General features: G+C 39.8%; 3 protein-coding genes across 5 annotated transcripts in view; all 3 read left to right on the plus strand.

Moving 5' to 3' along the window:
* The first annotated feature begins 743 nt into the window (after nt 1-743).
* Nucleotides 744-6,202, plus strand: tor3a (torsin family 3, member A). Its single transcript, XM_039810961.1, has 6 exons — nt 744-1,091; nt 1,263-1,385; nt 2,270-2,535; nt 3,371-3,546; nt 4,059-4,183; nt 5,104-6,202. Exons 1-6 carry the CDS (start codon nt 926-928, stop codon nt 5,349-5,351), a joined length of 1,104 nt encoding a protein of 367 aa, XP_039666895.1. The 5' UTR covers nt 744-925; the 3' UTR covers nt 5,352-6,202.
* A 1,550-nt stretch (nt 6,203-7,752) lies between these two features.
* On the plus strand, nt 7,753-12,866 carry calr (calreticulin). Its single transcript, XM_039810960.1, has 9 exons — nt 7,753-8,020; nt 8,594-8,695; nt 9,314-9,517; nt 9,814-9,908; nt 10,186-10,395; nt 11,393-11,506; nt 11,897-12,040; nt 12,252-12,344; nt 12,533-12,866. The coding sequence occupies exons 1-9, from the start codon at nt 7,927-7,929 to the stop codon at nt 12,770-12,772; spliced, it is 1,296 nt and encodes a 431-aa protein (XP_039666894.1). The 5' UTR covers nt 7,753-7,926; the 3' UTR covers nt 12,773-12,866.
* Nucleotides 12,867-15,189: 2,323 nt separating this feature from the next.
* eps15 (epidermal growth factor receptor pathway substrate 15) overlaps nt 15,190-26,377 on the plus strand; it is a 31,893-nt gene continuing 20,705 nt past the window's right edge. For all 3 annotated transcript variants that reach the window (XM_039812081.1, XM_039812083.1, XM_039812082.1), the window contains exons 1-11: nt 15,190-15,339; nt 20,031-20,072; nt 20,748-20,837; nt 20,932-20,979; nt 21,094-21,189; nt 21,313-21,378; nt 22,253-22,378; nt 23,659-23,718; nt 24,085-24,315; nt 24,572-24,717; nt 25,333-25,489. In XM_039812081.1, coding sequence (XP_039668015.1) covers nt 15,313-15,339; nt 20,031-20,072; nt 20,748-20,837; nt 20,932-20,979; nt 21,094-21,189; nt 21,313-21,378; nt 22,253-22,378; nt 23,659-23,718; nt 24,085-24,315; nt 24,572-24,717; nt 25,333-25,489 — 1,089 coding nt within the window. In that variant the 5' untranslated portion in view covers nt 15,190-15,312. The remainder of the gene's footprint in view (nt 15,340-20,030; nt 20,073-20,747; nt 20,838-20,931; nt 20,980-21,093; nt 21,190-21,312; nt 21,379-22,252; nt 22,379-23,658; nt 23,719-24,084; nt 24,316-24,571; nt 24,718-25,332; nt 25,490-26,377) is intronic.

The following is a 26,377-nucleotide window of genomic DNA, read 5'->3' on the forward strand; positions in this document are numbered from 1 at the left end:
GTGCTTTTGGATGGCGACCAGACAACCAATGGACAACTCATGAATATAAAGAACTGATGTGTCAATAAATATTAAAATAAATACAGTGTCTGGTTGTGTCTCTTATGAACGTTGTTTACCGCTTTGTATAATGGCCAAATCTCTAAACTAGGTGGGTATGTAAAGGAGTTTCCCGTTTACACATTAGACTGCCCTGGTTGCCTCTTTAGGGTATGAAGATGTAAAATTGTTACTGCTTAACTATCAACTTGGCTCCAAATGCAAACAACCCATCCTCCTTTTTACATTTAGAATACTTCAATACATCACATCTCCAGGGCAGCATTTCAGTATCAAATGGTTTCTTGCTATAACCCTTGCACTTTGACGGATGAAACGAGCACAAATCAATACACATAGTATGGGGAAAGATGTGGCCAGACGTTATGCCACAGGTTTTACAGCCACAGAACGGGTCTGGCAATGCGAGACTACCATTAGAGCACATACGGTCTATGCCATAGAGGCATCCGTATACTAGCTACTTCCGTTTCTGGTTGCCTCTTATGGTCGTCGGCAGAGTAGAACGTGATGAATTAAACCCAGTAGCTGGTGTTATCAGAGTGTCTAAGGGGAGAACTTCCACTCTCGGGAAAATTCCGGGTTGGTACAATGGGGCTAATAGGGAGTGAGATAGGGCGTGAACAGGCTCTCCATAGACGGGCTCTGGTGTATCCCCTGAAGACGGGCGGAGCTAAGTGGCCGCATGCGCCGTGGACAACTGGAGGGGGGGTGGGGAACTGCCCCTCCTTCGGTACCATGGCGGAGAGAGGTAAACATTCCACAGTGCAGGCCGCCCGCTAACGGCCGGGTTTAGATAAACCGGCAAAGAGAACCGGGACGCGGGGTTCAGTCTAATTTCGGCCGCCTCGGACCAGCCTCTTCAATGTTTGTGCGGTGGTTGCTGCCTGTGCTCTGGGCTCTGTCCGCAGAGGCCGACTTCTTCCAGTTCGACAGCATTTCCAATGTTTCCACTTACTATTTTAATTACATTTATTGCAATATATGGGAAGGGGAGTGTCAACCCAACCAAGACGATGCTACACAACAAGGTACGAAATTGATAATTTAACGAAGCTATCCTATCACGAGCTATAATGAATGCTTATCAGATTTCAATTAGATTGACCACAATAGTTCACGTTAGGAACAATGTCCTCCCTGTCGATTCGCTCTGCTCCTAGTATTGATGTTTTACTGACTCGTCCTGTTAATGTGAGCAGTTCCTACCAGGGACCTTTGGGCAGGTTTTCCTCAGGACTACATCAGCCTGCTGCATCAGTGGTACTGTAGCATGGGCCAGTGCTGTGAATCTGGAGACTGCAGGATAACCAACAACATCACAGGTATCACACTCCAGCTTGGTGGTTGCAATTGTCTGCTTGTGTGGCCTAGTGCAAGTTTTGGACTGGCCGCGAGACCGCAAATATAGTCTCTGGACAAGAGTGCAAATCAGAAACTTTACTATTCTAACAATGTCTGTATCATGCACAATATGTATACATGGATTTCATGCCTCTTAACCAGTCCCTGTTGGCCTGCTTTATTCTAGTTATAAATTTAGGGCATATCATTTTATGTTCAGTCAACAAGAGGGAGGCTTCTGAAAGTTTTTATGACAACTGAAAATTCACATGAACTGCTTACACTAGACAGGGCAGCAGATGCACCGCTTTCAATTGGCAATAAACATTTTACACACTGCTTTTTTAATATGAGCCATGTCCTTACAGTAGTTTGCAACCATGGTTTAGGTCTTGTACAGGAGGTGAGACCAATATTGATCTGTAGTTAAGGGTTTCTGACACCCTGAGAAGAAAATGATGGAGGAAGAATACTTTATTATGACATTAAAATTGCTTTTTTATTTACTTTAATGTAAGCAAGCCAATATAAGGTACCCTTGGAGTAGGGATTTAGAGTGGCTTTACTCTTTAACAGGCCTGTTGTAGTTGCACCCATAAGTCTGCATGTTTAATTTGAATTATTAGCTGTTCGTTTTTTTAGAGCTTTGTTTCACTTTTTCCTGAAGAATGACAGGAAAGGGAGGCTGGGGGGGGGTGATTACACACATGACACGCACCAAATGGCTTGTGTTCAGATTAGAACCCGCTGCCAAGGACTCAGCCTACATGGGGCGCACTCTACCGGGTGAGTCAGAGTCACTCTGATTCTGTTACTCCTACTGTCATTTTTAAGCATGCTCTCTTTTCTGTTTACACGTGTGCAGGTCTGGCGAGGGACCTTCAGACAAAGCTCCACGGGCAGCACCTGGCTCAGTCTGTGGTTCTGAAAGCCATCCAGGGTTTCATCAACAACCCAGAGTCCAACAAGCCGCTGACGCTCTCCTTCCACGGCTGGTCCGGCACCGGCAAGAACTTTGTGGCCCGGATAATCGCTGATAACCTGTACCGTGACGGAGTCAAGAGTGAGTGTGTCAGACTGTTCATCGCCCCGTTCCACTTCCCACATGCCAGACTGGTGGACACGTACAAGGTAAGTCATCCAGGGCCCTGTTGGCACAAAGTTTGACATCATGTGCCAGAAACACGCTGGCAGTGTTCTTGGGACCCCCGTTTGCTTAGTCAGATGTTTAGTCTGCAGTCTGTTTTGCATGTGAATGACAACGATCAAGGTTTGTACAGATGCTTCAACACAAACATTGGTTCTACAATTACACACTGTGCTTGGCTTTTTGGAACCTAGTGTTTGTCCAACCAGGTCACAGATGCCAACGTAGTAGCTAATCTATTAGATTTCAAAATAATGTTGACACAGTGTTATTACACAAATGAACCCAGATTTAACAGGACACAGGATGACCTTTAAAATCTGATACTATAAAATCTGCAGAATGTGCACAAGGTGTCCCTTATAAATGAGATTTAGATAATTAATGATAAAAAATACTGTAATTCTAAAACTTTTAACCTTTGTCCCTCATGACTAAAATGCCATGAAAATGTTTCTTTGTTTGTTAAAAAACACACAGTTGAGTAAAGGGAAAAAGCAAAACCAAATTTTTTTTTACACAGAGTAAAACGTGTTGAACTAAAAAAGATAGATATGGTTGTTTTGGAGTACAAATCATTTTCGTTAATGTCATGTGTTTGGCTATTATAGTCGCTATAATTTACTAATATACTAATATATTTAAGTATTGATATAGTCTGAAACTCAAATTTCACCTAAAAGTTCATTATTTACTTTCACCTACCGGTACTTGAACTTGTGTCATTACATTACATTACATTCATACATTCTTTTTCTTCTGTAGATCTAGAGATTTGAATGATTTTGGTCACTAGTTGGTCTTCCTCTGTGTGTCCAGGGCCAGCTGAGAGAGGCGATCCGGGACATGGTGCTGCGCTGCCCTCAGACTCTGTTCATCTTCGACGAGGCTGAGAAGCTTCACCCCGGACTCATCGATGCCATCAAACCCTACATGGATCACTATGACAACGTAGATGGCGTAAGCTACCGCACAGCCATCTTCCTCTTCCTCAGGTTGGTTTATACATCAGGCTCGGCCTGTCTGTTGAAGCCGGGCCAAAAACTCTAACTGTACTCTCTCCCAGGTATTCTGGCAGCTCATCTGTGATGAATGATGTTTCTTCCTGTGTCTCCATTAATCCTCTTTATGGATCTTTCATGTTTTCAATTACTCATGTCAGATTATCTGCTGACAGATAATCTGTTCAGTATAGTTATTTAACTTTATTTTTTTAAATAACATTTGTTCAGATCAAATTTTTCTAACTTAAATTAGCATTTGCTAACATCTGCAATGTGTTTAAAACTAACTGAGTATCTCTATTGAAATATGAAGTTTATACAGTAGTATTCAAAGAAGATATTGTGCAATTTTTTATTTTTCATTATTTGCCAACCCTAATCTGTGATGCTGTGATCTCTGCACTGATGCATCCAACTAAACCAAAATGAATCAAATCCTCCATAAACGTCAACAACTGCAGATATTTTACATCATGTTTTTGACATGCGTGTTGTCTCTACAGTAATATTGGTGGAGCAACGATCAATGATGTAGCGCTGGACTTCTGGCACTCCGGTCAAAATCGAGAGGACATCGGTATGGAAGACCTGGAGCATCGTCTGCGAGCTGAAACTATGGAGTCTCATGGTATGCTGCAGGGCTGGCTTTACGTTACTCAGCCGCTTGGCAGGTTTTCATCTCTCTTCAGCAGCCCTCTGCCATTTCACCCTGAGGAGGAAGCGGTACTGAGTGAGCTGCAAAGCCCATACGTCTGTCCGAACGTCCCATTTCTGTGAACGTGATATCTCAGGACCCCCTGCAGGAAATTTCTTCAAATTTCAGTTGAAGTCAAGGATGAACCGATTAGCCGTTGGTCAAAGGTCAAGGCAACTGTGACCTCACAAATTGCTTGTTTGGCCATAACTCAAGAATTCCTGCGCTAATTATGACAACATTTCCCAAATGTTTAATAGGATAAAATGATGAAGTGATGACATTTTGAATCCAAAAGGTCCACCTCACTGTGACATCATAATGTTCTGCAAAAATGCTTTTCTGGCCATTATTCAACGCCATACTCAGGAGGAGCAGGGGAGACATTTGAATTGGTGACCCTAATCTTGAAACGGTGTTTAGATTGTTTGGATTTTCTGTGCTGCTGTGTTCAAGATCTCTTTGAAGCATCCACGTTTTGTCAAAAAAATACACTTAATACCTTTTTATTAAATTGCTTCAAAAGTCTTTACTACATTAATAGTCTGGACAAACATGGATGTAAACTGCAACTTGACTGGTTGGCAGAAGCATACAACCGCAAGGCGGTAATTCTAGTTTATATGTGTGGTGGATGGGAGTTAAAGTAATCAGTTTTATTTGACCAAGGTAATTTGCTGTAAGCATGGAGCTGCAGACTGGAGTATTGATTATTGGTGGGATCAGTGGTTTAAACAATCCTCTCACATTAAAGCAAGTCTTTTCTAGCTAAATATAAAACATTGATTGGTGGAGCTTTTAGCTATGTTTGGGGATTTCTAAGCAATGTTTTTTTGCATGGTTCTCTTCCCCAGGTGGGTTTGCTCAGAGTGAGCTGATGTCTGGCCACTTGATCGACTTCTTTGTGCCATTTCTGCCTCTGGAGTACCGCCATGTCAAGCTCTGTGCACGGGACGCCTATGCAGCACGAGGTCTCGAGACGGATGAAGCTACGCTGGATGAAGTGGCCAAGGCGATGCTGTATGTCCCTAAAGAGGAGAGACTGTTCTCAGCCCAGGGATGCAAGTCCATACCCCAGCGGATCAACTTCTTTCTCCCCTAGAAGGAGAGACAGACAGAGAGACCTGGAGGAGGTGTGAGATTGCTTCACCAGCCCATCTGCATACAGAGCCACAGAGGAGATGTCTGCTCTGCTCTACGTACTCTCCCTCCACAGGTACAAAACATGTCTGTCCAGGTCCCTCGGAGAAGGTCAGACAGCAGGGCTGATCCAGTATTGGAGGGGAAAGCAGCGCAACCCACCCTGCAGACATGAGCAGTGCCAGACAGTTATCATGTGCAGTGTGGCTGCTCTTCTTCACCTGCCAGGTTTAAATCCTCACAGTATCAAGAGGGAGAATTAGACAGTGGCTGCAGTGTATGTCATAGAGAGATACTAATACATTCTTATTGTCACTGTTTAAGTCTGTTCCCCTTTGCCAAAGTTTTAGTTGCGCTGTTTTTAAAGTTTAGGTAAATTCATACTTGTGTTTGCATGTCAGACATTGTGCTGCACTGATTATTTATTGACATCATTTGTGCCATATTTGAGCAGTTTACTGTACCAGATTATTTTTTGTGGAGTTGTTTGAATATGAATTTGTTGGCACTGTAAGGTATTAGTAAATAATAAATGCCACTGTAGTGTGAAAAGAATGGTGTGTGTAACTGCTAAGGTACACGGTACTGCAAATGTTACTTGAAATTGTTGGAATTTGTGTCAGAAGCAATTTAATCTATTTGAAAGTTAGATTTTTGTGTGAAAATGTGTTTAATAACAGTGCTTTTAATTTTTGTTTATTGTAAGTCATCTTATTGTTTCACATGAACCTAATACATGTCTTAGTGTTGTCATCATTACATAATATACTACTGTTAATTTGAGTCATAGTTAAAAAAAAAAAATTATTCTGACTTGCTTTATCGCTATCATTCATGCATTCACTTTCACATACATTCACACAGGGCTGAGTTGGTCTGCTTTCAGTGCCAAAGCTCAGGGTCACATCACAATAACATTAAAAGAAATAGTTTTAAGAAAATAAACATCCATGTTACACCAACAAAAGTTGTTTTTAGTTAATGCAATAACTAAATGCAATAACTTGAGGGGATACATTTGTCAAATTTAAGCAATCTCAATGATGTATTACTTATTTAGCATGATGCTTAGCAACTTTCTGTTTCTTTAAACAGTGAAAGCACTATGTTCATCACAAAAAAAAATAGTGAAAGCACTCATGCCAGGGGTGGTAAAAACATCCTACACAAATCGAAGGTGGAAACGATTACTTGATTAATCGATCAACAGAACAATAATTAGCTACCATTTTTTTTATTCAAACTTTTCAAATGTGAATTTTTACTGTTTTGTGTCTACTTGATAATAAATAGATTTCCTATAGATTTTTAAGGGTTGGTTGGACAAAACACGAACATTTAAACATGGCAACTTGGGCTCCAAGAAATCGTATGCATTTGAAATTATTTTTGACAATCAAGAAAAAAATCTGCACAGTAGTTGATAATGAAAATAATTGGTAGTTGCAGCCGGGGAGGAAGTTTCACATTCATATACCCACATACACACACACAGAGAAACTGCAGTAGTGACACGCACATGCAGAAACACTGTATAAGATGCTTTTTGACATAGACGGTCACAGACTTGTCACTACGTAGGTAAGAATAGTTGTAATTCTCTAATCTTGTATGTTTAGCGTGACTTTAAACAGTCCTCCAGGAATACAGGAAAAGGGACAGAGTTGGGGTTGCATTACTCATTGCTACACAGTGGTTGACCTTTACTGCCTAGTCCAGATTCTCAAGATCAAGCGTCAATATATCCTGAAACTTCTTCAATCTCCGAGTTAATTGGCTCTCCAAAATTCTACAACAAATTGAGTTTAACTGTGCAGAATAATGCAGCAGCTTAACACTAGGTTGTTTTCACATTCATCTGCTAAAGGGGGAAAGTTTTTCTGTGCTCACTTTATATTGAAGTTTAACATAGAAACATCATGTGTGACATTACAACTAGCTTGGAAGCCAATCATGTACAACCTATAGATGTGTCATTCGGACATTTGAAGTAAAGGTATACAAGTTATTAGTAAATATAAAATAGTTTATTGAATTGATTTGGGGGAAAAAACTGACAAATTGTTAGTCAAAGCAGAATGATCAAAAGATGTCTGGCAGTATATGTCAAATTATTACATTTACAATAAAAAGCAGCTATATTATTACTGATTTTACATTGATTAAACCATGTGTATTGTGATTTTCCTCCAAACATATGATTTACCTACAGCGCATCATCACTCTTTCTTGGGCGTGTATCAAGCAAACGCGTGGTCTGCTCACATTGGCTACAGCAATTACCCGTCCGGATGGTCTCTCCTCCAATTGGCCGAGAGGAGTGATGCTTCCTTATTGAGGTTCGGAGACGACGTCCAATCAGATTCAGACATCTGTTCTGAGCCGAAAAGACCAGTGGCACCGTCTTTGACTTTAACATTACTGTATGATAGACTGGACCGACTAACAACGCCTGCTGTACGGTGTACACAGATTATATAGACTTATTTGTAATTATAGTCGTTTTTTTATTTGGCGGGGTGCTTCAGTTTGTCACAATGACAACCCTGTCGCTGCTTTTGATGGCCGTGTCGGCAGCATCTGTGCTGGCTGAGTCCACTGTCTTTTTTCGAGAGCAATTTGAAGATGGGGGTGAGGTCCTTTTATTTATTCAGTTATACCTACATTATTTTACATTTATGTTTGGTTGTGATTTCTTTGAAACTGTATATATTATATCTCAGATATTACAATATTGAATCTACATGAAACCCGGTGGCTATATTCTTCATGTTGGCTGGAATTATTTTTGACATGACCGCGCACAATTTTGAAATGTATGTGGTGCATTGTCTCCTTCCCGCTCAGTTTGGGATGCATTTAGTCTACATGGGTACCATTCATCTTTTGTACCATTCTCCCCTCCCTTCCTCTTCGTCCTCTCCATTTTACCCCCCCAGCTATCATCAAACCTTGTCTGTCTCCCCATCCCCCCCCCTGCACAGCTCTCCCCTGGTCATTCAGTGTTCCCCTTATCTATCTGTCATCTTTCATCACCAGCCTCATAACAAAACACCTTGTAGATAGTGAACGCGGTCACCTAAAGCATGTTCCTGCAGCGTAACACCTTCCCACTGCACCGATGCATCATCAATGGTGGCTCAGCAGCTTGTGAGTGTGTTCACAGTGACTGCTGTGCAGCTGAACCTACACTTGTTTGTGCAGATGCCTGGAAAAGTCGCTGGGTGGAATCCAAGCACAAGTCCGACTACGGCAACTTGGTCCTGAGTGCAGGGAAGTTCTATGGCGATGCAGAGAAAGACAAAGGTAAGTTGAAAGGTTAAATTGTATTCACCCACTCTGGATCTGTGCAAGATGGTTAACTCCCACATTGTTTTGGGTGTGTTTTATAGAATAAGGGTGCGTATTCCTTGTTTTTCTGTGGTCTGTGTTGAGGAGATTTGACTGAGACTTATATGGTGCTTGCTTGGGATTCATTTAAGTTTGGGCTGTGGTCTTTAAAAGAACCATTTCTCTTAATTCTTTATTTGTTCATGTGACATTTGCTTGTAGTGGCACAATGCAGAGACAATCTTTATCCCTTACCAGAAGTTATTGAAGTAAGTTTTAGAAGTAAAGTCGAAATCCACACACGTGACTCTAAATGGGATGTATGCCCAGTGAAATCATCGTGGGTGGTGTCAGAGTGTCTCAGAGTTGTTCCATTATTAACTCTCTGTGGATCTGCTCCAGGATTTGTCTCTACATGAACTCATCACAACAGGCTGTCTCTCTGCTGTACAACTTGAGAAGATACTTGTTAAAATTCACTAATTTAAGCTAATCTGAACAATTTAATAGAAACCACATGAATAAATTATACTTAATGCTGGAGCTTCCCTTAATACAGATACATTGCACTAAAAAATATATATTTTGCCACAGGTCTGCAGACGAGCCAGGACGCACGCTTCTACGCCTCGTCATCCCGTTTTGATGACTTCAGCAACCAGGGCCAGCCTCTGGTTATCCAGTTCACTGTGAAACATGAGCAGAGCATTGACTGTGGGGGAGGCTACGTTAAACTGTTTCCCTCTGGCCTCAACCAGGAGGACATGCACGGAGACTCGGTCTACAACATCATGTTCGGTGAGTACATATAGTTTCAACTGTGGGCCGAAGGACTTTGTCTCTAAGGTATATTCTTACAGTGGTACGAGTACAAGTCATTTGAAGTCACCTTGAAAATTTTGGAAGATCTGTGTGGGGGCATTTTTCTTCTCGTTATGTTTCACCAGATTTTGACAGCTCTTAATTTAGTTGTACAGTATACACAGACAAATACGCATAAATCAAACACCCGTTAGATATTCCTTATCTCTTACTCTTTGTTTCCAATGTTAACTTTTACCATTTTTCTTTCCTTTTTTGGTTTGCTTGTTCAGGTCCTGACATTTGTGGCCCTGGCACAAAGAAGGTTCATGTCATATTCAACTACAAAGGCAAGAACCATCTGATTAACAAGGACATCAGATGCAAGGTGAGATATCAGTAAATGGTTGTTGTTTTTATATTTACTTGAGGAAATGGCATCCAAATGGAAAGTTTTTTCTAATTCCCGTTGGTCCCAGAGTGTGTTCCAATTCATCAGCATTTTGTAATAACAACATTGCTATTGTTCTTCTCACCATAAAACCAAACCAGCGAGGACATGTTGAAAGTGGAACGTGTTTTGCATTTTAAACATGTTAGATGTAAATCACTTAGGAATATAATGCAATTAGAATAGCTGCTAACAATTCTTTTATTCCTTGCAGGATGATGAGTACTCCCACTTGTACACACTGATAGTCAACCCTGAAAACACTTACGAGGTCAAGATCGACAATAAGAAGGTCGAGTCTGGCAATCTGGAGGATGACTGGGACTTCCTGCCTCCCAAAAAGATTAAGGACCCTGAAGCCAAAAAGCCAGAGGACTGGGATGACCGGGAGAAGATTCCCGACCCCGACGATAATAAACCAGAGGTCAGTCTGCTCGAGCCACTCTAAAAATCTGTTTGTCCATATTTTGTAATAATCCTTTTGGGGATATTTGTAGGGATGGCTGAAGTGAAACTGATGTTCCGAAGCTTTGCCGAGATCCCGAAGCGCAGATGTTTCGAAACACTGATCCGAAGCGCGATTCAAAACACTGATGTCACGTGACTACGGCTAAATGAAACACCGGAGTGTTTCACTAGTGTTTCAACAGGTGGCATGGTCCGCCAAATCAGCGTTTGATTGAAAAAACCCAGATTATACATAATGCTACAGCTGATGCCACAGTGGAAGTGAAAAAATACCACAACTATGCGTTTTTGCCCAGAACTCATGATCCCCTAACTTACTGGAAAGAGAGAGCAGTAATCTTTCCTCATTTGTATGTCCTTGCTAAAAGATATCTTTGCATGCCAGCAACAAGTGTCCCTTGTGAGAGGATCTTTTCAAAGGCTGGAGAAATTATCTGTAAAACACGAAGTAGGCTAAGTCCTTCCACAGCAGAGAAAAAATATTTTTGAATGAAAATCTATAAAAAAGTGAGACATTGTGGCTTGATTTCTTTTATTAATATTCATTTTTTATGACCAAAATAGCAGTATGCACAGTGAGGAGTCTGCTAGCCTTACAAGCTTCACATATTAGAAAAATAATACAAAACAATAATACATTTTTTATTTTTTTAATGGCTCGTTATCAAGGTTGTTTCAGATCACCACCTGCCAGTGACCACTAGGTGTCCTCGTTGAGACGGGTGTCAGATTGTTTCGAAGCCTCGACACAATATGACACATTTGCTTCAACTGTTTCACTGTTTCACGAAGCCTCGATCTGCCCACCACTAGATATTTGTCCTACTGATACATAATAATTTTGCTTATAAGACAGCATTCATTTTATTTGTATGAAACCCATATGTCTTTTTAAAATGTCTTTGATATACCTTCATGAAGTCATGTCTTCTAAACCTGTATCTCTTTGGTAGGACTGGGACAAGGCTGAGAACATCCCAGATCCTGATGCTAAAAAGCCTGATGACTGGGATGAAGAGATGGACGGAGAGTGGGAGCCTCCTATGGTCGCTAACCCTGAGTACAAGGTAACAGCAAATAATTAGAACACTTAATATACAGTGTCCTGTCAATAGGTTACACTATTACGGAAATAACTCCGTCTTTGCTACTTAGTTTTCTACATTAATGCCATTTTGTTTGAGTTTTTAAATAAGGGAGTGATTTTTGGACACAGCCTGTTTCAACACGAGTAAAGTTTAGGTTGTAATTGTGCTAAAAATATTTCCTTAAAATAATGTCCACTAGAGCTGCAAAGATTAATCGATTAGTTGTCAGCTGTTAAATTAATCTTCAACTATTTTGATAATCGATTAATCAATTTGAGTCATTTTTTATATAAAAAAAAAAAGCTCTATTATTTATTCCAAATAAACGTCTGAATCAGCACATTAACTACACTGTCTTGGTGTTAATAGGGTGAGTGGAAACCCAGAGAGATCGACAATCCTGCCTACAAGGGCATATGGATCCACCCTGAGATTGACAACCCGGAGTACACAGCCGACTCTGAGATCTATAAATACGACAGCTTCGGTGTGATTGGACTCGACTTGTGGCAGGTAAGAAGATACTGAAATCAAATTAGCATATGATTTTGTACTTTAATAATATCCGCCTAGGAATAGGAACATTTTACTTTCTCTTTTCAAATTCAAATGTGGGATTATATCTTTGAGATGCTGAGGAGGAAAGATGTTTGAAAAATGTAGCTTTTTCTTTTGTCGGATTTGGTTGCATTAAGTACCTTACAGTAACTTACTTTTTATGTAGGTCAAGTCTGGTACCATCTTTGATAACTTCCTCATCGCCAACAACCCAAAACTGGCAGAGGAAGTAGGCAACGACACATGGGGTAAAACTAAGGTCAGCCCAAAACGTGTGTGTGTGTGTGTGTGTGTGTGTGTGTGTGTGTGTGTGTGTGTGTGTGTGTGTGTGTATTAAATGAGGGTATACCCTCATTTAATTGCTTGGATTGTGGACAACCACTGTTACAAAGGAATGATCTATTTATCACTTTTTGAATTTGTTGTCTTCATGCGCATCCTCTCCAGGACGCAGAGAAGAAGATGAAGGAAAGCCAAGAAGAGGAGGAGAGAAAGAAACGGGAGGAAGATGATCAGCAGAGGAGAGACGAGGCAAAGGAGGAAGACGAGGAGGAGGAGGAGGAGAAAGATGAGGAGCAAGATGAGGAGGAAGATGAAGAAGAAGAGGAGGAGGAGGAGGGGGAAGAGCAGGAGGAGGAAGAAGAGGACGATGAAGGCACAGACTCTAAACTCAAGGATGAGTTATAAACTCTGTGCAGGAACTGACTGTCTGTGTCAATGAGCCAGTGGAACGAGGCTGGACACTGATGAGATGATAGACCCTCATGACTGACACCCTGGGGTGGGGTAATATGTTTGTTTACAAAGCAAGGGAGTAGGTCAAAAAGGGCAATTATTGTTCTGTTTCCTGTTTCCATGTGCTACTACTACTACTACTACTACTATTATTATTATTATTATTATTATTATTATTATTATTATTATTATTATTAAAAGAGGAATAGTAATAGAGTGAAGTGTGATGTCATAACGAATGTCAAGAAGACAGGAAATCAATTGATCAGTTTATACCCAACAGAAATATATTGTCATTTGTGTTCTTCGAAAATCTGGGTTTTTATGAAGTATAATGTTGTAGTGACATGGAAAGCTATATTTGGATGATACCATGAACATGTTTTGTTTACCTCATGTGTTTTGTTTGTTTAATTAATCTGTCATGTTGTTTTTTTGTTGTTAATCATTTGCAGTCACGCGTGTCACTCTGTCTCATGGCCCCCTTTCAAAAGCTTCGTCAATCTCAAAGGATTCGCCTGGGTTAGACACCATTACACCGGTTATCTTAGCTGCTCTTATTTAAACGTCTTGATTCAAGCTAGGGTTAATGGCACAGGGACAGGAGTGCATTAGGACTGACACAATATATTTGACAACCTGTTGAAAGAAAGGGTGCTTTAAGATGAAATCCCTTGCATAGTTTTGTACTGTATAGTTAACACTTTATCACGTCAATGCACATACTGTAATCTTGTGCGTCTAAATAAACTGTAGTCAAACTCAGTTGTACATTGAGAGCACTCAGTAGCAGGTAAGCGTATGTTCATTTGGTACGCGTTCACTTTTGGTTTACTCATAGTAGGTGTACACAACCAGTTTTCCTCATTTTTGATGCTAATATCTCCACACTGCTGTACCCCAACACACTCTCCCAAACAGATGATCCTTTTGTAAAAGACACATTTTGTACTAATGTTAGTAATTGAAGTGGGGAGATTTTCATGTTGCTGTGTTAAAAAAACAGACCGGTGTTCTGTCCAATAAAATCAACCAGTGGAAAATGAGCAGAAGTCTTCAATTTTGTTTCGTTATATTTAAAGTGGCTTTTTATTTTGAAGGTCTGCCTTTACATGGGCATTTGTATTGTACAACATTTCAGAGGGAAACTTACTTTTTACATTTATCTGAAAGCTATAGTTACTAGTTATTTTGCATAATCAGATTTCACAGACAAAACATATGATCTGACAACGTTATGTATAGATTACATAGAGTTAAAATTAGCTCCACCTAATGGTAGTTATATTAATATAATTGTAAACAAAGGGCATTTTTGGCATACTTACATACGTACATTTACTTAAGTACGATTCTGAATGCAGGAATTTTACTTCTAAATTGGTGTCAGTGACAACACATTTTTTCTTTGGGTTTACTTCCTACAATTAAAAATGTAGACATGGTAGGTGTTTTTTTTTTAAATTCATTATATTTAATTATGTTTTGGCTTATAGATAAATGAAGGAATATTGTGTGTAACGGGGCTTTGCAACAACATTTAGATCTTCATGTTGGGAAATAAAAAATCTACAGATATATAATTAATTAATAATTAAGCAAATTGCTACATAAAGTATGAAAATACAAATAATTTCACAACAATTCATGAACCTCAGTATTTCTAATCTTTTCCCAGGCCCTGATTGTTGTTTTTCTGGGGTGATAGAGCCTTCTCCATAGCTGCCCCCTCCCTCTGAAACTCTCGCCAAACACATCTGAGACTGCACCAATCGGTCCATGTTTAAATCAAGTCAAAACTCACCTTTTTTAGAGTTGCTTTTAATGTTTGATTAATGTGTGTATTTTTTGTATGTGAATTCCTTCTTTGTTTAACTGTAAAGTGTCTGACTGTTGAAAATTAATAATAAATAATAATAATAATAATAATATATATATAGTATAAAGTGTAAATAAAATATAAATAAAATGCATGACATGTATAGCAAAGTAAAAATAAATTTGCATCTGCTGCTCCTCACTCAGTCAGTTGGATCCCCTCTGAACATTCTATCCAAAACACACTAATGTCAGAACAGAAGGGCATTTTTTCAAAGCCTCAAACAAGGTTGAATATTTAAAAAAAATATTTATGTGATTTGAAAGTTGAATACTACCCTGACTATATGAAAGATGTGGAACATTTTCAAGTTTGAATAGAGTTTCTCGAAAAATGTCTTGCGGAATTTTCTTCTTGTTCTTGTTCTTGTTCTTGTTCTTGTTCTTGTTGTTATTATTATTATGTTGTGTTTGTTTCGGCCTTATGAGTTGTTTTGGCTGACGGGATAACAGATGATAGCTTTTATGAGTAAAGTCTGTAATCCAGTAATGGGTTTGAATCATATTTTAATTGATTCCTGTCGTTGAGATCCAGTGCCAGGTTTTTCAGCGGCCTCTGTCTGTGTCTGGTCTGGCAGCAGCGCAGCGTGAAGGCAGTGGGAAACAGAAACACTATGGCTGCCACTCTGTCTCTTACTCAGGTAACACTGTCTTACAACTCAAATCTAACGACAGCAAACGTTTTGTGCCCTCTGTCTGTTCTGCTCGGAGGCATTTCAGTAGCGTTAGTGAAACTGGGTAGGCAGAAACGCGAGTTTACCTCGATTCTCGTCGCTCTCTTTGGAAGTTTAGTGCTGCTGTGACTGGGAAAAGTTTCTGCCTAATCTCTTTGGGGACTGCGTAAGGGCGTAGCTAGCTAGCTAGCTTACTAGCTAACAGCTAGTTAGTGTGTAACGTTAGTGTTGGTCTGTTTTAGAGCCGCTTCATCAAACGTGCGATAACCCATTTAACCTTACGTGGCGTCGTTTCGTTTAAGAGTGTATATAACGTTAATCGTGTTTTGTGCTGCCTCGTTTTGCTGCAGGCTAGTTGGTCCTGTCCAAAGAAATGTTAACACGAGATACTCATGTTTGGCTCTGTCTGTTGTTGCTTCACTGTCACATCTTTGCTAGTAGAGCCTCTGCTAACACTGTTTTCCGCTAAAAAATTAAACAAGTTACACACATAATACGTTATAGCATACGTTGGCGATTTACATGCTACTTATTTAGCTTGCTGTATAGTTAGACTGAATAGCCAACCTGTTTATTGCTATTGTTAGAAGTAAACATGCTTCCCTGTGACCTTTCTGAAGTGGACAACTTTAACTGTTAGCCTGTTAGCTGCAGCGATTGCTTTTTGTGTTCATAATGTTAACCAGAAAAACTACAGATGTTGTTAACAGTTGTTTTTCAACCAGTAAGAGGAAGTGAACTTGACTAGCCACCAGTCAGCACTTCTGTCGCAAAATGTCAGTCTGTAGCTAGCTTACTTAAATTCTGCAATTTGTGTGGAAATGTGTTTTTTTGCACAGTAACAAAGTTATTTAGCAGACTGCATCCAGGTCTAATAAGTGGGTTACTGTCCCAGACTTGAGCCACTGTTGCCTTTAACAACAGACAGGAGCTGTCTGCCACCAGCAGCTTTGACATTATTATCTCTCACAGATGAGTTCAAAAACCTGTGCTGATATATCGGTCTTGTGAACTTCATTGGTCTACCAGCCAGTAATGCTTCTTTCAAGTGTGCTGTCAGCTTGACCGCCTGATACTCTTCACACTGACCTACCAGAGTTTTCCCTAGGTTTGTGGAAGACTTGGTGCACGTATTTGGCGGGGTAATGGAGGTCCTCCACCAAGAAAACTTTACGTTTTTCAATAAAGAAAATATGCAATTGACTACTGCAACCATTACTATTACCATATCTTTCTACAAAAAGTTGTAAAAGTACATAATACATAATAAATAACCCAAAAGCTTAAAGACAAAACTTGCTAAAGAAGTTCACTGGGGACCATAAGACATGGGGAAAGTCATTTAGTTAGTTTTGATGCTCTCAACTTTGAGTTCACGTTCATTCGGCTTAGGTAGCGTGGCCCAGAACGGCTTGGTGCTCTGCCTGAGCCTTCAAAATGGTAGGGAAAACACTGCCTAGTGTTTGGTGTTACTAGTGACAGTAATGTGTTTTATTGCCATGGGTGAATTAGGGAATTTAACTTTCTAGAACGAACTAGACTGCCATGTCAACTACTGCACTGTAAGCTAGGGCTGTACAATATATCGTTTTATTTATCGTCATTGCAATATCAACTGGCGCAAAAACACATCGCGAAAGGCTGCGTCATATCACGAAAGACATTATTTATTTAGTGGTACCTTTTTATATTCAATTCAATGTTCAATTTGTTCAATAAAAGAATGTTGGAAATTATTTCCTTTCATTTGTTTTAAATTAAAAAGCAGTTTTAGCAGAATACTAAAAGCAGCAGAAATGCAGATCTGAGTAGACTTTAATATCTGTTTATTTATTGCATTAAAAAGTTTTTTTTTTTTATTCAACAACGTTATGGCATATTTTTCTCACATCATATAGCACTACTGTAATATATCTGTTGCAGTTTTGTATGGGCTAGCTGGGAATGATTGAGGGATGTTTTTTCAATGCTCATTTAAATAGTCACTAGTACAATGACCACAGTGTTACAGCTGCCAAATAAGTTGCATTGGCCAGAGAAAGATAAGTGTGTGTCACTGTGTGAACAGTTATCTCGCTGTAAATTGTTTGACAGAGCTGACAGATAACTATGGTGATAACAGGCTGTGTTTTTCTTGTAAGTCTTCTTCTGTGCCCGAGCTATGTGTGCACGTCTGTAACCAGACTGAAAGATCTTTGCCATACTTTTGTTTTACATTACCAAATGATTTTTGCATGATTTTTTTCCTCTGTGGAGGAGCAAGACGGCTTTACCACCACTTGTTGAAAAGCCACTCTCCAGTTGATTTACAGCTCAGACATTAACTGTCTACTCATTTCCTCATTTGCTGCACCTGTTGATTTTAAAGCACAACAACCAATTGCCAGTTTCAGCTATATGAAGAAGGAAATGCTGAATCTTTTCCTGCTTAGCCCAGCAGTGGACACTCGTCTTAACACCGGAAAGGGGGGTGTTTAGAGAGGATATGTCAGAAGGCAAAATAAGCTGTTGTCTGTGGAGTGACGCCTTGTTGTAAGTGTCTAAAGCGGACCATCAGTAGCCTCGGGAAGTGTAGCCTAGGCTATATCCGGTGGTCATTAGTCATTACTCTCCCTGCTTGCAATTCAGCATAAAGTGTGTGTGTGTGTGTCTCTGTGTGTGTGTGTGTGTGTCTCTGTCTCTGTGTGTGTGTCTCTGTGTGTGTGTCTCTGTCTCTGTGTGTGTGTCTCTGTCTCTGTGTGTGTGTCTCGGTCTCTGTGTGTGTGTCTCGGTCTCTGTGTGTGTGTCTCGGTCTCTGTGTGTGTGTCTCGGTCTCTGTGTGTCTCTGTCTCTGTGTGTGTCTCTGTGTGTGTGTCTCTGTGTGTGTGTCTCTGTCTCTGTGTGTGTCTCTGTCTCTGTGTCTCTGTCTCTGTGTGTGTCTCTGTCTCTGTCTCTGTGTGTGTGTCTGTCTCTGTGTGTGTCTCTGTCTCTGTCTCTGTGTGTGTGTCTCTGTCTCTGTGTGTGTCTCTGTCTCTGTGTGTCTCTGTGTGTGTGTCTCTGTCTCTGTGTGTGTGTCTGTCTCTGTGTGTGTGTGTGTCTCTGTCTCTGTGTGTGTGTCTCTGTCTCTGTGTGTGTCTCTGTGTGTGTGTGTCTCTGTCTCTGTGTGTGTGTGTCTCTGTCTCTGTGTGTGTCTCTGTCTCCGTCTCTGTCTCTGTCTCTGTGTGTCTGTCTCTGTGTGTCTCTGTGTGTGTGTCTCTGTCTCTGTGTGTGTGTCTGTCTCTGTGTGTGTCTCTGTCTCTGTGTGTGTGTGTCTCTGTCTCTGTGTGTGTCTCTGTCTCTGTGTGTCTCTGTGTGTGTGTCTCTGTCTCTGTGTGTGTGTCTGTCTCTGTGTGTGTGTCTCTGTCTCTGTGTGTGTGTCTCTGTCTCTGTGTGTGTCTCTGTGTGTGTGTGTCTCTGTGTGTGTGTGTGTCTCTGTCTCTGTGTGTGTCTCTGTCTCCGTCTCTGTCTCTGTGTGTGTGTCTCTGTCTCCGTCTCTGTCTCTGTGTGTGTCTCTGTCTCCGTCTCTGTCTCTGTGTGTGTGTCTCTGTCTCTGTGTGTGTGTCTGCTTAAAACCACACGCATACTTAACATTCATGTTTCTCTGACGGCAGTTGTCACTGTGATTCTCGTGCTTCTATCAGGAAGTTCAACACAGCAGTCACCCGCATGTCATTAGCCAGAGCTGCACCAGTGTGTGTGCTCCTTTATGGTGGTGTGTGTGTCCTGAGACGATTAGTTGATTTGAGAACAGTAATTGCAGACAACTTTGAAAATCAATTAATTGTTATTAAATACCTTCATCAAGCAAACATGCCCAACATTTAGTGCCACCATAGAAAAGTTGGTGCTTGTTCTCTTCATTGTGTATTGTTGTGAATTGGTCACCTACAGCGCTGAGACTTGGGATGGAACTCTTTCTCGATTTTCTGGAATTTTATAAAATAAATGATTAGTCGGTTAATCGAAAAAATAGACTAATCGAAAAAGGAACATAATTTATAAATTAATCTTTTTTTAAAAAGCCCTAATTTAACATGTGTAGGTTACCGTCCTGTTTGGAGTCATCATGTTGTCTCATCCTACCTGTAGGTTAGCCTTCTTATACTGTAGGCCATATGTTGTGGTCTTCTTTCATGGTAAAACAGATCTTATGAGAGCTGTTCTTTGGCAAAGTATACTGATGAAATGTTGCATTTGTTCTGTTTTGTCTGAGCAGTGATCAAAGTCACTGTTCATTTTTCCCCAGAAGATGTTTGGTGCCATTGACAAATAATTCAGCTGCTTCAGTGATGATGGAAAATAGAGCTGAATCTTAACATATTAAGTCTGTGTGTCTGCATCTACCATCTGTATTGGATCAGTCTTTCTTTTTTTGACCACTGCCTTGGCTCAGTGAGTGGCACACTTACTGTAGCCAGCAAACATTTGTTGATCGTTTTTTGCTTGTAAACTGCAGAATTGAGAAAAGATTGTGTTAGTTTATTCTCCGTCAGATAATTTTAGAGATTTGATCAATTTCATGCATAAACCTAAAAGACACAGACACAAGTGAGGTTGATAATATAAATGTGGTAAAAGTTAGCGCTGGTTGGATTCAGTCTGTAAATTTAAATATCGTGAATGTTTTTCTTTCTTTACAGCTCTCCAGTGGAAATCCCATCTATGACAAATACTATCGACAGGTATGCAAATATATCTTCTCAAAAACATACAAAAATGATTTAGAAAGATTAGGCCATGGTGTCTTTTATAAAATTGTACTTCTTTCACACTGTTTAAAATGTGTGTACGGTATATAATTAGTCAGTGAGCCCATTACTATTGTTTAATATAGTAATTTTAAGATGATTTGGCTAAAGTACAAAAATAAATTTGGGTGCACTGACCCTTTAAACTCTAAACTAGCTTTAGCGGCTTCAATAAACTGTAGTGTTGCAATGATCTCTCTTCTCTCCTATCAGTTCCAGTTTCTGTGTCCAGTAAAGGAAGTATCTATGAATTAATAATGTTTCCCTTTGCCCTACATGTCAGGGGAGCTTTCTGTGAACCTCATGAAAGACTACTGACAGATCCAATACCAAGCTAATAAACTGCTGAGGAAATAGCTTTGGTTTATCAGTATTGACTTAAGTGACTCAGAGACTCCTTTATCCCACAGGTCAATTATCACAGTTTTAATTTGTTCTGTATTTGCCTCTCTCTTTCTCCAATTCAAACATATGTGTGTTGTGATCTAAAGCTGTCGGCTCATCATAAAATCAGTGTGTTTCTCAACAGTACGGATGTGTTACTGATGTTTCTGAGATGGTATAAGCTGTCATGACGTCTGGCTGTATGTGTTTGGTGTTTGTGTGCAGGTTGATCCGACTGGCAGTGGGCGGGTGGCAGCAGCTGATGCAGCCTTGTTCCTGAAGAGGTCGGCCTTGGCTGACTTGGTCCTGGGGAAGGTGAGCAAAAGACTCCGATCAGTGCACCATTAATATACGTCTCTGTTGTCTTTGCTGTTAATATTGATGGTAATAAATGTGTGTGTCTCCATAGATCTGGGATTTGGCAGACTCTGAACGTAAAGGTGCTCTTAACAAGCAGGTATAAATGCACTGCAGATTCACATCGTAATGGATTTGTTTGATTTAATGTGCATCAAGTGTAGTTGATCACTGGATTTATGTCGCATACTGTATGTACCTCTGTTCCCCTCAGCAATTTTTCATAGCATTGCGGTTGGTGGCCTGTGCTCAAAATGGCCTGGAGGTGGCACTCAAGAGCCTTAATGTGGCTGTTCCTCCCCCGAAATTTGTAAGTCTGCTGCTGTGCATAACAAACATATTCATTTATTTACTGTATGTTTTAATACAAACATTGAGAATGGAATATTTTTTAGAGGGAATCCAAGAATAACTGCTTTTTGTTCATCTCCAGCATGACACAAGCAGCCCGCTGTTAGCAGGAGGAGGAGGGGCTGTTGATGTTCCCTGGGTCGTCAAGGTGAGGCACTTGCAAGTTTATCTTTATGTCTTAATGCAACATAGTGATCTGTGTTTATTTGTAATGTGCTTTGATATATTAGTCATCCTCACAAGAGAACCACCCGCAAAAAAAGTAATTCCTTGCAATATAGTATGTATCATCACATGTTGTGTTCAAGTAAAGTTATAAATAAACCAAGTCAACTCAAATATGACAGACATTTACAGCTGTACAGTGTCAGCACTAATGTAATTAAAACATTAACTAGTAGTGCCTATAACATTTAGTGCCATTTTCCGTTGTTGCACACCTTCTGAACTAACATAGTATTACTGGGATTGTGAAAGGTTTGGGGTATAACATAAATATATTAATTGCTGCCTGAACCAGCCTAATAGATGTCCAGTAAAAGACCAATCATAAAAGGGGCATCAATACAATACATAAAGTCATTTATTCACCTGAATGTTGTTGAATGTAAAGAATGATATCATATGGTGGGTTATTTCTCCCCTTCACGTGGGTAATACTAATTGGAAAGACAATGTTTAAGTGCGTGGTTCGCCTCCCTCCACAGCACGAGTTTGACCTCTGCTCCATCCTACAATAATAAAACAAGGTGCATAAGCACTGCTCACTTACTACAAAATGTGATTGAGGCCCACAGTGCCTGGAGAATTTATATTTAATTTGACTGACTGTAAAAAAAGTGTGCATAATGGTATTTATGAAATTCTGTAATTTAACAAAGTGACAACTGAACTTCATACTTGAAAGAAACACATCGTTTCCCAGGCTTTTATTAGTCACTGTTCACAGTAGCTGCATCAGAAATACATCAAGTTTGAATCCTTCATCCCTAATCATTTTACATGTTTTTTTTTCCCCCCAGCCTGAGGAGAAGATGAAGTTTGACTCCATCTTTGAAAGTCTGGGTCCAGTCGGAGGGATTCTAACAGGAGACAAGGTCAAGCCTGTCCTGCTCAACTCCAAACTGCCAGTGGACATCCTCGGCAGGGTATGATCCCCAAACAAGACACATTTACAACCGTTTAATCTAGTCTAAATGATAACAAATGAAATGCACAATGCAGAAAGTAAAAAAATAAAAAGTGTGTACTCAATAGTTGGGTAAAAAATGAAATTGGAGGTCGTGATGCAAACCATTGGCATATATTCTGGGAATGCCTTTCTGGTCAGAGGTATATACAATAATGGAAGAAATATTTCACACAAAGATCCCAAAACATTTATTCTAGGTAAAGCTGACTTTCTCCTGGGAAATATCGACAAATACTTATTTAAAATAATGATAACAGCAGCAAATACAAACATTACTTGACATTGGTTGCACCCTGACCCTCCCACAGTAGAAGAATTGGCAGATAAGATCAATAATATATACCTAATGGAAAAAATAAAAAACACTTAATTTACAAATGGATAAATTCAGTATGATGTGGGAAAAATGGGTCTCCCTCATGAAAAAGACTACATTTAGGGAACTAATTGATTAAAAATTCCCAAACCAATCCTAAAGTAGTGACATACTGTTGCCCTTGTTACCAAGTAAGAAAAACAATGTGCTGTGCCCTTTTTTCTTTGTCAAATAGGGTCAATTTAAAAGGTGCTAAATTATCTCCCTACGAAGGTGTTATTATATTATTATCTATGCATCCCGGTTCTACGGTTCTATTGTTAGATAAAAATAGGTTCTTTATCTCCTCCACCTGTTTTTTCTTTTCTCAAATTATTTATTTTATTGTCTTTCTTAAGTATTTAATTTCCCTTTAACATATACTGTATATGTAACTGAGTATACATTGATGAAGAACAGTTATATGGGCACGTTTGGGTGTGTGTGTGTGTGTATATGGGCATTTATATTTTTATTTCCTTCTTTTCTATCTATTTTAATATTTATTTACCTATGTATGTTGGAATAAGTGCTTTCTTATATTTAGTTTTTTATGTATTTTTATTTATGAATATTTTTTTCTTATTTAAAGGGGGGAAACAAGAAATAGAGGAGTATGGTGACCATGTTGGTTTCAAACAATGTTAATTACATTAAGCATATTGTTACAACTTTATGTAACCAACAACAAGAAAGAACTGCCAATGTCATGTACGTATGTATGTATGCAATACTCCGAATATAATAAAAAAAAAAGAGAGAAAATGAAATCGGAAAAAAGTGAGTATCAGTAGTGACACATGGCTTTTCAGGGACGTGTACTTTTGTATCATAGTTTTGGAATGATTCATGCTTAACAATAATGTCTGTTTGTGTTGAAGGTGTGGGAGCTCAGTGACATCGACAGAGATGGCACATTGGACAGAGATGAATTTTCTGTGGTAAGAAAAGAGCTAGATAGAAACCACATACTGTAGGTTACACTTTGTTTCAGTTTAGGCTGTTTGAACTGATATATTCAACTCTGTGCCGTTCCCCCTCAATATATTACAGCATTCTCCCAGGCATCTAAATGATATCGAGGGTTTCTATCTCTTGTTTCCAAAAAATAGTTTTCCTTAGTCTTCACTATCTGAATATTTTAGCTCCAGGAATAGAATCGAAAATTTCTACAATTTATTTCCATGTGTGTGCGCTTGTATTATACGTACAATCTTGCCAGCTATTACGGGCTGGGGAAATCATTTCTATGGGGGATGTTTATAGGTAATTGTGTTTGATCATTGATTTTTGTTGCCCTTTCCCAGGCCATGTATCTGGTGTACAGAGCCCTGGAGGGGGAGCCTGTTCCCATGTCCCTACCACCTCCCCTGGTTCCACCCTCCAAGAGGAAAAAACCCTCGGTGCCTCCTGTGATGCCCCTGTTACCCTCGCCCCCCTCAGTCAAAGACAGTCGCTCCTCCCACGCTGGCTCTAAGACCATGCCCCTTCCCCCTAAACCCGCCCCAGCTCCTGTCCCAACACCAGCAGCTGCCCCTGTGAGTATGGGACCCGTCTCTCCTCTGCATGCAGTGCCTGAAAAGCTTTTGTATGTTTTATTTTACTACCACATAGCTGCAACAACACACATTTAAAATGATTTCAAACTGGCTAGTTCAGTGTGTTTTTCATAAAAACAAGACGAGTAGAAGTGTAAAGGTAAGTTTTGAGTTTGAAGTAGTGTTATTTCATCTGCATGAGCTTTATTAAATTCTATTATAAAGCAATTAAAAGTCTGTTGTATTGCCTTTGCAGTGGGTGGTGTCGCCGGCAGACAAAGCAAAGTATGATGAGCTCTTCATCAAGACAGACGGTGACATGGACGGCCTCGTGTCTGGACCTGAAGTCAGAGATATCTTCCTGAAGACCGGGCTGCCCTCTGCGACACTCGCACGCATCTGGTAAGTAGGGACGACCAGTCAAACAAATTGCCATAATTCACGAATCGCAAATTTTGCCTACAAGGTTTTTTGTAATCTGTACAACATCCTCTATCATTAGACCCTTGATTTGGAGAAGGAAAAAAAAAAATAATGGGTGGAAAAAGGGAAGAAAATAGAGTGCAGAGCAGACATATTTTGAAGAATATCACAGTTGCCAGAGTACATTTTGTTGTTGCCATAAGGCTGCACAAATTGTGTAAAATCACATGCCGTTTTAAATTTCCACAGATAAACAGAATAGAAAATTTAATTTAAGATTGGAGTTGAAAATACAGTAGTCAATGTTGATATATACATAGTGCCTATGATTATTAATATAATGATGTCCTAAATGATATTGGTGCAGGATGATAGCAGCAGTTCACAGGCAGCACTGCAGTGCATGCTGACACATCACATTATATGGATTTTTATCTTCACATGGCTGATTAGGTTCTGTGCTGTTGGGCCTGTCCTGTGTGTTGGCCTCCATAACCACTGAACTTGATGATCAGTCAGGCTATCACAAATAGTCATTGCCTGAGGTGTAAATCTTTGCTCTCTTATGTAAACTATGGCTATTTGTGCTCTCAGGGAGCTTTGTGACATTGGAGACATCGGGAAACTGACCCGGGAGCAGTTTGCCCTGGCGCTTCATCTAATCAATCAGAGGCTGACTAAAGGCCTGGAACCTCCTCAGAGTCTCTCCCCAGAGATGATCCCTCCATCTGACAGACAAAACATCAAACAGGTGAGTCGCTCTGAGCGCTCAAGTCTATGAGTAATAATTAGGGATGTCTGGATCCTTTTTTTTGGTCTCCATTGAGCATGAACATGTGCCTGCCAATACAGAAAATTAGCATATTTTGTAATTAAAAGAGAACCTGATTCAGAACCGATGATTTTTTTTCTTCTGTACGTTATTTAGGTTTATGTTTCGTATATTATAATTTTAGTATGCTGTCATAACTGACTTATATTATTTGTATATTTTGATAAAAGTAAAACAATTTTGACGAACATGTTCCTTTTCTCCTGTTTTGTGCGTTTTGGATTTTTTTTTCTAAGCCCGCACCTATGTGTCTTTTCCAACTTACACTTTGATGCTTTTCCCCTTTTTGTCTACTCTTTACATTTTTACATTGCATCCACTTCACACGTGCAGTGGGATTTTCCTGAGTGAGTGTGTGTGGTAGTTTACTGACTCGGGGGCATCTCATTACTTTTAACAGGCTGCCGCTCTTTGTCATCTTTCCGCCTTGTCTCACTCATTTTTTGTTTCTGTTGCTAAAATTAAATCATCTTTATATACATCTGTATTTTTGTCCATGAGTTCGTCATTATGGTTATATGTCTAGGAGGTAAGCTGACATGAGCAGAGGTTGCTGTTATAAGTATTTTGGGATGCACCGACCGCAAAACGTCCGGTCTGTAGATGCAAATCAAACAGCTAAATTAATGTTTTTTAATGTACAGTAATATCCTTCCACTATTATTACCCTATAGTCAGTCTCCCTGCCATTTTGTGACCACATCAGTGACTATGTGTGTGATTTTTGTAAAGCCATCAGTGTACCTCTTTGTCATTTGTTTGTGCTGTGACAGTTTTTTTCTTTTACACTGTAAAATGTTCCAAGAT

Source organism: Perca fluviatilis, chromosome 9, assembly GCF_010015445.1.
Source record: "Perca fluviatilis chromosome 9, GENO_Pfluv_1.0, whole genome shotgun sequence".
Lineage (NCBI taxonomy): Eukaryota > Metazoa > Chordata > Actinopteri > Perciformes > Percidae > Perca > Perca fluviatilis.

Excerpts from the sequence above, each read along its gene's own strand:
- tor3a (XM_039810961.1), top strand. The coding sequence starts at position 926 with ATGTTTGTGCGGTGGTTGCTGCCTGTGCTCTGGGCTCTGTCCGCAGAG. Across the intron at positions 3,547-4,058 it reads GCCATCTTCCTCTTCCTCAG|TAATATTGGTGGAGCAACGA; the intron begins GTTGGTTTATAC and ends TTGTCTCTACAG. Across the intron at positions 4,184-5,103 it reads TGAAACTATGGAGTCTCATG|GTGGGTTTGCTCAGAGTGAG; the intron begins GTATGCTGCAGG and ends TCTCTTCCCCAG.
- calr (XM_039810960.1), top strand. The coding sequence starts at position 7,927 with ATGACAACCCTGTCGCTGCTTTTGATGGCCGTGTCGGCAGCATCTGTG. Across the intron at positions 8,021-8,593 it reads AGAGCAATTTGAAGATGGGG|ATGCCTGGAAAAGTCGCTGG; the intron begins GTGAGGTCCTTT and ends TTGTTTGTGCAG. Across the intron at positions 12,041-12,251 it reads TTGGACTCGACTTGTGGCAG|GTCAAGTCTGGTACCATCTT; the intron begins GTAAGAAGATAC and ends CTTTTTATGTAG.